The sequence below is a fragment of the Dama dama genome, chromosome 2 (genome assembly GCF_033118175.1).
Source record: "Dama dama isolate Ldn47 chromosome 2, ASM3311817v1, whole genome shotgun sequence".
Lineage (NCBI taxonomy): Eukaryota > Metazoa > Chordata > Mammalia > Artiodactyla > Cervidae > Dama > Dama dama.
The window spans coordinates 3,483,038-3,494,633 of record NC_083682.1 but is presented as its reverse complement, the minus strand read 5'-3'; the positions used below and the strand labels follow the sequence as shown (position 1 = coordinate 3,494,633).

General features: G+C 54.8%; 1 protein-coding gene across 1 annotated transcript in view; it reads right to left on the bottom strand.

Annotated features, from left to right (window-relative positions):
* Positions 1–4,345: 4,345 nt before the first annotated feature.
* Positions 4,346–11,596, bottom strand: part of SHANK2 (SH3 and multiple ankyrin repeat domains 2) — a 552,597-nt gene continuing 545,346 nt past the window's right edge. Inside the window, exon 23 of the mRNA XM_061161522.1 lies at positions 4,346–9,684. Within this exon, the coding sequence (XP_061017505.1) occupies positions 9,114–9,684 (571 nt within the window). The 3' untranslated portion in view covers positions 4,346–9,113. The remainder of the gene's footprint in view (positions 9,685–11,596) is intronic.

Sequence of the window (11,596 nt, the reverse complement as noted above, 5' to 3'; positions counted from 1 at the left end):
CAAAGGCTTGTGGTAAAGGGAAGCAGTACAGGGCGAGCGCATCTCGTCATGATCGGAGAGAAGGTAAGGCAGTGAGTGTTAAGAGAGGGAAGGCCAGGGAGTTCCCTGGTGCCCTAGTGGTTAGTATTCTGGGCTTTTGCTGCCGTGGTCCAGGTTCCATCCCTGGTCAGGGAGCTGTCATCCCACAGGCTTCGCAGGGTGGCAATAAAAAGAGAGAAGGCAATATCGCCTAGATGCGGAAAGTCTGGTGGCAGGACTGCGGTAATTCTTTTTCCGCATGCATGCACTGTGGTGGTGAAGTCGTGAAACTCCAAACAGCAAGTCTACTAAGACAATGACCCTCAGCAGTGGGCTCCCGATGGAAAAGCATGGGGGTCCCAAGGGTGCCTGGGCTTCACGACAAAGGGGCCTCCCCAGCGTGGCGGCTCAGGGCGGACATGGGCCTCTCCGAGGAAAGGCAGACGGGGTGAGCTCTGAGTTTCCAGAGCCGCTCTCCCTGCTTCCTCCAGGGCCGGCTCCCAGGCCCCGCGGAAGACGTGATGTCTACAACTTCCGGAGTTAGGGTCCTTGTGGGCGGGGCCGCCTTGTCCACAGCCCGCCTCCTGACCTCCGGATTGGTTGCCCTGCCTGCTTTGGTTGGGCTATCCATGAATCCGCGCTTCTTTGCCAGTCATGATTGGTCCCTATGGGCACATGACCAGCAGTTGCTTTGCCAACGTTGATTGGTCCAAGCAGGGCACGTGTCCCTGCGGTCTTTTTTAAACACTATCTTGATTGGTCCACGTGGGCCACGTGCCCTGCGGGCCCTTTGCCTATCGGGATTGGTTCCTGTAGGGCACGTGGCCCGAGGGCCCAGAGTCCTCTGCCTGCTGCCCCGGCGTCGGCTGGCGGCGGGAGAGCCGGGCTGTGAGGCGGTGCTGTGGGTCCGGGCTGCAGTTCGGCTGGTTCCACTGAGGCCCAGGGCCGTGGGCGCAGGCGTCCCCAGCTGGAGGCAGCTTCGACGCCGGCCAAGCCTCAGGCAGCAGGGGTGCGGGCCGCTGCCAAGATGGCGTGCGAGGTCCCTCGACGCTCGGCCCGGCCCCTGTGGGCCCTCTGCGCCTCGTTTTCCCGCCCTTAACCACACAGAGGCGAGCAGCAGCTCCCGGGGCTGCCTGGGGGCGCCCAGAGAGGGCGCAGGGCTCGCCACCCGCTGCCGCCTCTGTGGGCCGCCTCTCTGCAAGTGGACGGCAGGACCGGCGTCTTCTTCTAGAAGCTGGGAACTGAGGGAAGACCTCCGAGTGCCCGGTGCTGGGAGACTCTCCGCGCCTGCAGTCACCGGAGTGCGCCCGGGCAACAGCTGCGCTTGAGATGGGCAAAGCTCCTGTCCTCCTCGTGGGAGGGGCTGCAGATCGTCAACAAGTCCCTTAATAAGACCCTGAGGCGGTCTGAAGTGTTAGCAAAGAAAACCGGCAGGGGTGACCGTGTGATCGGGGTGATTCAACTCTCAACCAGGTGGTCCAGGCCGTGCAAAGATAGGGGAAGAACACCTTCCAGGTTCAGCGGGTATGGAGGAGGCCCTAAGGTGGGAATGTGGTGGGGAGCAAGGTGAGCAGGAAGGGACAGCTGGGAGAGATGGGCAGGGTCCGCTCACTGGGGCCGCTGTAGGGAGAGCTGGGATGGGTGTGGCCGTTTCTGTGTGGCCTCCGTGAGTACACTGTGGCCTGCGCTCTGTGCTAGATCCTGTCTTCTCCTCTTGAGGCCTTCCCTCCGGCCACGAAGCGCCATGCTCTCTACGCTCCGTTTTCCTGGGCTGCCAGAAAAAGCCGGTCACTGCTGCCTGTTGGGAGCGGGAGAGCTGGGCTTTCCTGGCACGCTGGTGGAGTGCTAAAGGTTTCAGGCCACCCGGTTTTCCCCAAGGCCTTGATGTTTTTATCAGGGTCTTTGTAGTCACATTTATAAACTCTGGTTTGGAAAATGGAGTCTTTATTTTTAGCTTGCCCAGATGGCAGGCGCCAAGGCCGGGGTGGGGGGTGGGGTGGGGTCGGGGGAGGCAGCTGCTGCTCCATGCCTTTGGTTTCATATGAAGCTTCAAAGCTGTGGGGCCTGTTAGACTCCTTTTCAAACTCATTCTGCGGCTTCTTGACTCATCTCATCATTCGTTCAGCTGGCTTTCTTCTGCCTCTGAGGAGGTCGTGAAGGGGGAGGAAGGGGCTGCCCCAGTTCTCACTGCAGAAGGAGGCTGCAGGGGGTGGGAGAAGACACTCTGGCGTGGGGGTCAGATGCTGGTCAGCCAGGAACCTGCAGTTGCAAGCTGCAGAAGGTGGCGTGGGCTGACTTGGGCCACAGAGGAGCGCGCTGGGAAGAGTTGTGGTAGCTCAGGTGGGGGACGGGAGAGTTTTGTGGGAGGATGGCCAGGCCGCTCCCTGGGTAGGACTCAGTCTCCAGCTGCTGGACTCCATGGGACGTGGCCTCTGCTTTCTCTGAGCTTCCGTTTCCTGCTGGGTAAAGGAGATAACCAGCTTTGCGATATTCACCTTGTGCGGTTCTGGTGGGAGTTAAACCAGGTGTTACCCATCTCTAAGCCAGGGGTCATTTTACGAATATCATGTCTTTGTGAAAACCTGGGATCCCGAGGTCCAGGTTTCCCTGATTCTAGCCGAGGGAATGAGGGAGCCAGATTCCCTTTGAGTTAAATGTCCCTTTTTCATGACCCCAAGTGATTCAGCTGGGAGGAACCCCCACTTTGCTCAGCCCCCTGGGCCGCTGGCCCTTCACAGAGGCATTTGGAGGGGAGCGGGGCGATGTGTTCTTGTCGTCAGGGGTGGCTCCTGGCACCAGCAGTGCTTCTTGGGTTCTTTCCTACACTGGCCTTGGCTGAGGAGGCTCTAGCGTCCTGTGCTCACTGTGGACCTTGGTGAGACTCTCACCTGCGGAATGGGGCTGTTCGTTCCTGTCTCAGCGCCGTGAGACCCTCGCTGCGGGCAGCGCTCTGAGTGGTGCCTGGCGCAGAGACATTGACTCTTGTTTCTAGGCGGCGGTGCTACACTACCTCTCAGGACCGTGCCCAGGAATCACTCATTTCTGCCTTGTGCTGTAGTTTCTTTCCCGGAGCTTCCAGGACTGTGTTCCCCTGCTGCTCTCTTGAATTCTGGGGTTTGAAAAACACATTTAATTTCTATTTAAGCCCCTTGGCACGGAAGACTTTGAGTGGGCGGCGGCAGGAGGACTTGAGGTGTCGGGACAGGTTGCAGACCGCCAGGTGCAGGCGAGTGGTCAGATGTCCCCCGCTCTGTCTTGCTCACCTGGCCGTTTCCCGGGGTCCGTCTCACACAGGGCCCACTAGGGCCTACCTTGCCCGCCCACCCTGCCCCACGGCCTCTAGCCCGCCCCCTTGGTTCTTGGACTCCTGCACACCTCCAGCAGAGGCCGCAGTGGTGTCTGCAGTTTCACCACCCAAGAAGCCTGGCTGTCATCCCTGACAGCCCTTCAGATTCCCAGATGTGGGCTATATCTGTGCATTGAAATGAAAAATCTGCATATCTGCTGGGCCTTGGCCTGGTAATAGCACAGCTGATGATCTTATCAGGTGAAAAAGCCCAGACACGTGGCAGAAAGACCCAGAGATGGGCTGTGGACCCAGCAGGCGGCATCTGCCTCGCCTCTGGGAGGGTCTGGCCTGCTTGCCGAGGGTCCCTGAAGATGGGGCTGCCGCTCGGACCTGGTGGAAGCGCCCCGTGGACGTCCACTCTTGCTGGGATTAGTCTAGTCCCAGGAGGGCGGCGGTTCCTAACACGCTTTCTACACCTCAGACCTATCTTCCAAGATGACTAAGGCTGTGCCGGGGAGCTTAATGTTTTAACTGATTAAGTGGAGAGAGACCTTGGCCTTGAGAATAGTCTGATGACTTCTCACACTTTTTAAAAAACAGACTGTGTGTTGCCATGCCTGTAGCTTAGAAAAAATGGAAGTAGTTCTGTGATGAGTGGCTTCAATCATTAAAAATGAGCTTTTTTTTTTTTTTTTTTTTAAACAAAATGTGGAGATGATGGATAGGTGCTGCTGACTGGATAAACATTACCAACAAGGACCACTGGGGGGCGACACAACCTGGGGAAGTAGGTCTGAAAGATGTCATTTTCTTTTCCTTGCAAATTCTCAACCATGTTTTTGTATTTTTACTAAATGAAAATACTGAAAGTAGTATAGCAGAAAGCACTTTTAAAGGAAAATTAATTGATAACACAGTCTTATTTCAATTTTCTGTTTATTTTTAACTTAAATGACTGTGCATATTCCACAGTCTTATGATGAGAAAGGCTCCAGAATCATGTCCAGGTCTTCTCAACATTTCATTTCTTGAGTCGTTTTTTCACTTTTCGTTGTGCATTGACAGGGGCTTCTCAGTTCAGAAACCAAGGCACTATAACTATTTTATCAGCTACATTAATACATTGAAGGTGTATTTACCCTCTCATTAAATATACAGCATTTGAATACAATATGGTTTTATGCAGATCAGGTTGAAAACACCCAAGGCACACACTTTACTTTTTTTCCTCTTTTTTGTTTCTGTATTTATTTGAAGGCTCATCGTAAAATTTCAGAATTGCTATAAACAGAGAGTTCCAGAGGAGAAGCAATGGACAGTGACTGTTGTAATTTTAAACATAACACGGTAAAGACTCTGAACTGCAGAAACATGTTACAGGAACAGTAAGGAAACAAAAGCACTGGTACAGCGTGGATTAAAAACTGAAGTGATTGGCTCTGCTGAAGTCTGAGAAACCGGTCTGGAACCGCCCACTTGCCCACCAAGCAGGGGCAGGCCCATCTGCATGCGGCTGCCTGGCCACCTCGCCGATGTGGGACTGACACCTTGTTGCGCATGTACACGGATCACCACAAATACACAAGACGTCCCAGTTTACTGGGTATTAAATGCCTCAGGTAAAGTACAAATAAACGGAAAAAGTCTACCAGTGTCTATGTTTTCCTTAACAAGACAGACGGACACATTCATCTGGAGGAAGCCACTGGACAGTGGGGCTGGGGGGTGGTGAAGATCGGGGAGGGACCATTGGATGGTGTAGCAGGTGGACCTCGGGGAGCGTCAACTACAGAAGATGTGAGGCTGAGAACTTGTCATGAGCACAGAAACAGTGGCGGCTGTTCAAGGGGAGGATGTGCCAAAGTAGAGGAAACTGCTCCGGAACTAAAGACCGTGAGTTTTCACTGATGAGGCCCAAGAAGAGGTTCAATATTTAAGTTTAAAATACGCTTCCCTACAGTGGAAGGAATAGCCCATGTCTTCTTGGCTCAGTTCTTTGCCAGAAGACACATGCTCTTGCCCCAAGCCTTAGTGCACATTTGTTCACGAAAGCATGGTTGGCTCTGCGTCAGCCAGAGAGGCTGCCCAGCCGGCGTGCCCGGCTGCAAGGAGACAGCCAGCTCAGGGTGTGTGGGATCCTCTGCTCTGAGGAGCGAGGTCTGCACCCGGCTTGCCCGCCACGCCCTTCTACTTCCGTCCCAGACAAAGGAGAGCCCGGCCTCAGCTCCCTCACAGCGGTGCTCACAGACGTCCGTGGTGCTGTCCTCAGTTCTAAAATAATACTTGTTTCCACTACACTGAGAAAACTTGCAGGAGATGGAACCGAGGCAGAGTAGCTCACTGAAAGAATTTTTCACTCTTTGGGCAGATATTATCTGGTCAGTGTCATAGAGGTCAAGTGGCTGGACTGTAAGCTCGGCAACTTTTTAATTCAGAAAGTTCTCACTGTTTGCAATCAGAACCACAACCTTAGTGCAATAGTATATTTATTATTATTATTTTTTTTTACAGTAATTTTGGTTGCCATACAAGAGATTTTAAGAATTGGGAGAAAGTGCAAATTACAGGAGCTTGTTTTTTTCTCTTTATGTTTTTAATAAGGTCTAAAAAGAATAAAAGCACAAAGTAACAGAAACATAGATAATGCGAACACATGTTACACAAACTATAGTGTGAAACATACTAGTTTCTAAAAAAAACAAAAATTTTGTTAATGGGAGAAACCAATATTTGTGGTCCACACACAAAAAGTCATTGCCCGATCACCCTGGGTAATGCTTGCTTGTTAAATAACTCAGAAAAAAAAAAAAAAAAATCACCATTTTATTAACTAAAGTATCACAAGTGATTCACTTTGTGATATGTAAAGTTCAGCAAATCAACAGTCACATTGAGTCATTTTTATATTATGGATTAACTTAAAATGTGCACAGACACCCTGGAGAAGGTATCTTGGCAGGTATACATAATTTACATCTTCAGCAATTTTGGTTTTGTATACACAATATTACAGAAACTAGGCATGTAAATGCAATTTATTTAAATTACAGTATATAACAAAAGTGGATCTTTTTAAAACCTGGAATAAGTATTAACATAATCTTTATATGAGCAGTTTAACATCTGTTTCACTGTTGAAGAGGGGCGTGGGGTAGGGCCTGGTCCTGACATGTCTCAAGGGGGAGAACAGTGGGCGGTGGGTCAAATGAGGAACTATTGCTTTCTGTAGCAAAACCGGTGAAGAGAGCTAGAGACCGATTCATCTTGGCAACGTGTTTATTTAGTTGGTCAGTGCAGGTTCTGATGGCCTGTTACTTCTCTATGGTAAGACAGTGTGAACCACCAGTGCCGTCAGCTTGGCTTGCTTCTGGTCAGTTGCATGTGACTTGGAAGTCTCTTTAAGAAAGGGAGGAGCAGCCAAGCCTCACCTCCTGGCTACCCAAGTCCAGTAACCCTAACGCCCCACGTTGCTGTTGGTTACCGTCTGCCTGGGGCTCCTTTCACTCATCCTGTCTAGCATGTTGCCTGGCACTGAGCAGAGAGGTGAGACCGGCAGTGGGCAAAGGAGAAACGAGCCTGGTGGGGCGCTGTGCTTACTGGGTTTCGCAACATCACCAGACGGAAGACTGATGAGGGCCAAATCACCATCTCACACTTTCCGAACTGCCGGCAGCCTCAGCAGGCCACCCGAAGTATCTTGGCTTGAAACTTCTCTGGGGTTATATTCATCTCATGATGGAAAAATCGAAAGTACATGGAAGTAAAACACCTTAATATTAAATTGATTTCGTTCAAATACCAAGATTGACCTGCAATAGGTTTTGGAACAGGTCCAAAACTCAATTTCCAATTCAGGGACACTGGCTGGAAAAACTGTGTGTGTGGTGAGTGTGTTTGTTTTTGCAGAAAACTTCTGCATTGTGAATTACAACCACTTTTGAAGAAATAATTGTCCTTCGATGACGAAGTTCTAGCAAAGATAGAAAATATAACACAGCTCTGCTGGTTCAGATGCATCCAATAAGGTTGATTTAAAAAGGTCATACTTTTATAATTATTCCACAGAAATAGTATTAAATCACAAAAGTTTGTTTTTCTTTAACTTTCTAGCACTGAAGTGGCACAAAGGCTGCCTAGTAGACCAGCCACTTTTTTTTTCCTTAAAATATTGTGCTTATAAACTATCTGTACAACTATTTAAACTTGCAGTAAAGAAAGATTTTAAATTGCTAAATTTTACGTGTTCATTCTAGAGCTGTTCCAGACCTAACCAGAGACTTGATTGTGAGCATAAAGAAAAAAAGGGAAAAAAAAAAAATCATGTTTTTATAATTAGAGATGGGCTAGGCTAGTTCTGAAATCATAATAAAAGCCAAAAACTTGACATTCTTCCACATGTGGGAGGACGTGCTGACTCCTGACTGGGTGTTCTGTGACTCCGGGTGCCGGTGGCGACCTCCCGTGGAGATCAGAGGTATTGTCACAAGGAAGGGCGCTCTGGGGGAATGAAGGGCGCAAGGCCCAGGAAAGCCTTGCCGGAGGCCAGACTGCCGCCCACCAGACCTCCCTGCTCTGTCCTTCCTTCGTCTCTCTGCTTTGCACCCTCACCCTGGGTCCTGTCTGTGTGCCACGCCCACTGGGTTTTATGAAAACCTGTTGTACTATTAAGACAAGCTGGTGGGGTTCCTGGACACTCAGAGGAAAAGGGGGAAGGCCCCTCGGTACCGTCTTCCCTGGCCTCAGAGGACGAAAGGGCTGTCTCAGCAGTGATGCTTGCCCTCGGCGGGGCTCTGAGCTGGAGGGGGCCGGGGCACCCCCCAGCATCCAGCAGCAGCCATGCCCACTGCGGACCTTGTGTCGTCCTGTGTGTCAGAGTGGATGCTCACCTGCTCCGAGGCCTGCAGAATTCAACACACCTTTCAATTTAAAGAATGCTGAAAGGCAGAGAAGCCCCTTCCCACGCTCCTGGACAGCCGCTCCTGGCTGACAGCTGCTTCCGCCCGGGGACACGCTGGCCCTGGAGCCGTGCGCGGGCAGCCGGGCCTCCCTCCGCCTGGAATCGTGACTTTGTGCTTCGACTAACTCCACGTGACATCTGTTTGGCCACTTTGGAATTATGCTAACAGACTTGCAGAAAGAAGGAAAGCTAAGCAAAGCTGGGCACGATCCCATTCAGAACAACCCATCACTGCCAAGAGCCTCAACGGGCCAGAGAAGCAAGGGTGCACGTCGGAGGGGCGGGACAGGATCCACAGAGGAGGGGAGACGCTTCTCCACCTTCCAGGAAGGGCACCGGATATGCGCGTCTGTGGGCGTCTCGCTGCGAGCCACGTCCAGCAAAGAAAAGGAGCGTGTGAGCACCGCGTGCCCTCGAGAGGCCGAAGACAGAGGAGGGCCCTGGTGCTGGGCCGGGGCCGCCAGGCGCGCAGGGAGGCCGCGGGAGGTATGTGTCTGGAGTGCAGGGGCGCCCGCCTGTTGGAGCAGGGCGCCCGCACGGGCCGGGCAGCTCCTGGGCTGGGCGAGGCAAGGTCGCCTGCACGCAGGAGGCAGGCTGCGCACGCGTCCCTCTCCACCTCGGAAGGACCCCTCCCCCGGTCCCCGCTTTGACAGAAACAGCCCAAAGGAGCCCACACAGAGAGCCGGGGCTGGAAGGCCTCGGCTCAGCCACGCCGCGGACACACACGCTTCTCTGGGTCCCCAGGAGACCAGCCCGCGGAACGGGGTTGGCGCTCACCATCCAAACATCTCCGTGCAAGCCCATCTCTATTTATAACAAGGAGTCTGTGACGGAAAGGAGCAGCCACCCTTATCTGTCCAGCAGCTGTTTGAGAGCCCTTTCTATGTTCATTCTGTGCCCGACTCGAGTCACGCCCAGATCTATGAGGTCTTCTTTCTGGAGGTTTGGGAGGTGGCTGCCGTCGATCTCATTGTCCATGAAGGCCTCTTTATGTTCACCCAGGTTTAGACTTTCCAGCCAGTCTGCCACATCAGGTTTAGTCCACAGGTGGACAGGCTTAGTTGTAAAAGGCTTATTGGAGATTGGCTGTTGCAGGATGGAGGGAGACGGCGACCTGCTGCGTCCCGCTGGGTTCAAGCCAAACAGGTCCCCGGGCGGGGGCTGGCTCGGAAGGCTGAAGACATCCGAGAGGGTGGGTGAGGGGGCCGCAGTGGCGGCGGGCAGGGGGGCGGGCAGGACCTCTTTGCTCAGCTCTGTTGGCGAGACCACAGGGCTGGGGGCGCGTCTGGGTCCTGAGTTCCTGCTCTCGTAGTCCGGGGGCCGGCTCTGCAGGGTGATGGGCTGGGAGGTCCCAGGGCGAACAGTGAAGGTGACCGTTGTGCTCCGCGTACCTGAGACGGTGCTCATGACCTCGGGGCCTCTGAAACGGCAGTGACAGAGAAAACCATTACAAGTCCGATCACAAAGCAGACGAGGACGTGGCCTCTGGGGAGAGAGAGGGAGCCACCCAAACCACCGCAGGGCGTCTGAGGGCCAGCATGCTGGCAGAGAGCACACGCCTTGCCAGGCCAGGGGCGGGTGGCACAGAGGAGCCGGGCGGCCAGGGCCCAGTCCCGCTGCATCACCACGCCGCCCGAGGAGTGGCGGCTTTTGCCTGCACTTCAAGGAAGGGCACCCGTTAGGAGACCCTTCCTCCTCATCGCCTGTCAGACCTGAGACTTTCTGGCTTCACAGGAAAAGGGCGGGGAAGGGCGCCTCGCAGGCCGGCCGCTTCAGAGTGGGACGCCCCGCGGCTCCTGGGGGCGGTCGTGGGCGCTGCCGCGTCCGATGAAACGGTCGGGGTCGGAGCCCAGCCTACCTGCGCCCTGTTCTGAGGCTGTGCGGCTGTCTTCGGCCGTGTGTGTGTGTCTGTCTGTCTGTCTGTGTTTTTTCTGCCCTGTGTGTGTGTGTGTCTGTGTTTTTTCTGCCGTGTGTGTGTGTGTCTGTCTGTCTGTGTTTTTTCTGCCATGTGTGTGTGTGTCTGTCTGTCTGTGTTTTTTCTGCCGTGTGTGTGTGTGTCTGTCTGTCTGTGTTTTTTCTGCCGTGTGTGTGTCTGTCTGTCTGTCTGTGTTTTTTCTGCCGTGTGTGTGTGTGTGTCTGTCTGTCTGTGTTTTTTCTGCCGTGTGTGTGTGTCTGTCTGTCTGTGTTTTTTCTGCCCTGTGTGTGTGAGAGAGGTGGCGGGTGGGTTCCAGGAAGCCTCAGCCTCCTGGCCCTTGCCCACTGGGCGCTGCGTCAAGCGTGGCGCCTGCACGGGGTCTGAAGGAGGGGCCTGTGCCAGACTCGGGCTCTGATCCTGTCCCGGGAGAAGCATTTCCTTGGCCTGGGGGGTGCCTGCGGTCGGGACCCCCATCCACCCTGGGGCTTCACGTGTGGTTTCCTGGAGGGCCAGGGGCTCCAGGACTGGATGCTGCACATAGGAGACACCCCGCTGAGAACCTCCAGGGGCCTCGGTTACTGGCTCTACTGGTGCACCCGGCCCCGGCGGCCCCTGCGGATGACCCCCCACTCAGCATGAAGAAACGGGGGCCCTGCTGGCCCAGGGCGTCATAGGCAGGGAGCGGGAGAGCCCCCACCCCCTGACCCCAGTCATGCGGAGAGAGGTGTGCCGTGCACACAGCAAGGATTTAAGAAGCCTGCAGATTCTGGGGCCCAGGTCGGACCAGAAGATGCACTGCAGTTCCCACTGAGGGGGCCTGTCTCCCCTCTGCCGGGGGAGGCTCACTGGAACCACTGAGACAGCAGCCAGGCAGTGGGAGGGACGGCCGAGCGGGGGTGGGGCTGCTCCACCCAGAGGGACCTTGCGGGCACAGAGGGACCTTCCAGGCGCAGAGGGACCTTCCAGGCGCAGAGGGCCTTCCGGGCACAGAGGACCTTCCAGGCGCAGAGGGCCTTCCGGGCGCAGAGGGCCTTCCGGGCGCAGAGGGCCTTCTGGGCACAGAGGACCTTCCAGGCGCAGAGGGACCTTCCAGGCGCAGAGGGCCTTCTGGGCGCAGAGGGACCTTCCGGGCACAGAGGGCCTTCTGGGTGCAGAGGGACCTTCCGGGCGCAGAGGGCCTTCTGGGCACAGAGGACCTTCCAGGCGCAGAGGGACCTTCCGGGCACAGAGGGCCTTCTGGGCGCAGAGGGACCTTCCGGGCAGAGGGCCTTCCGGGCGCAGAGGACCTTCCGGGCGCAGAGGGCCTTCTGGGCGCAGAGGACCTTCCGGGCACAGAGGGCCTTCCAGGCGCAGAGGGCCTTCCGGGTGCAGAGGGACCTTCCAGGCGCAGAGGGACCTTCCAGGCGCAGAGGGCCTT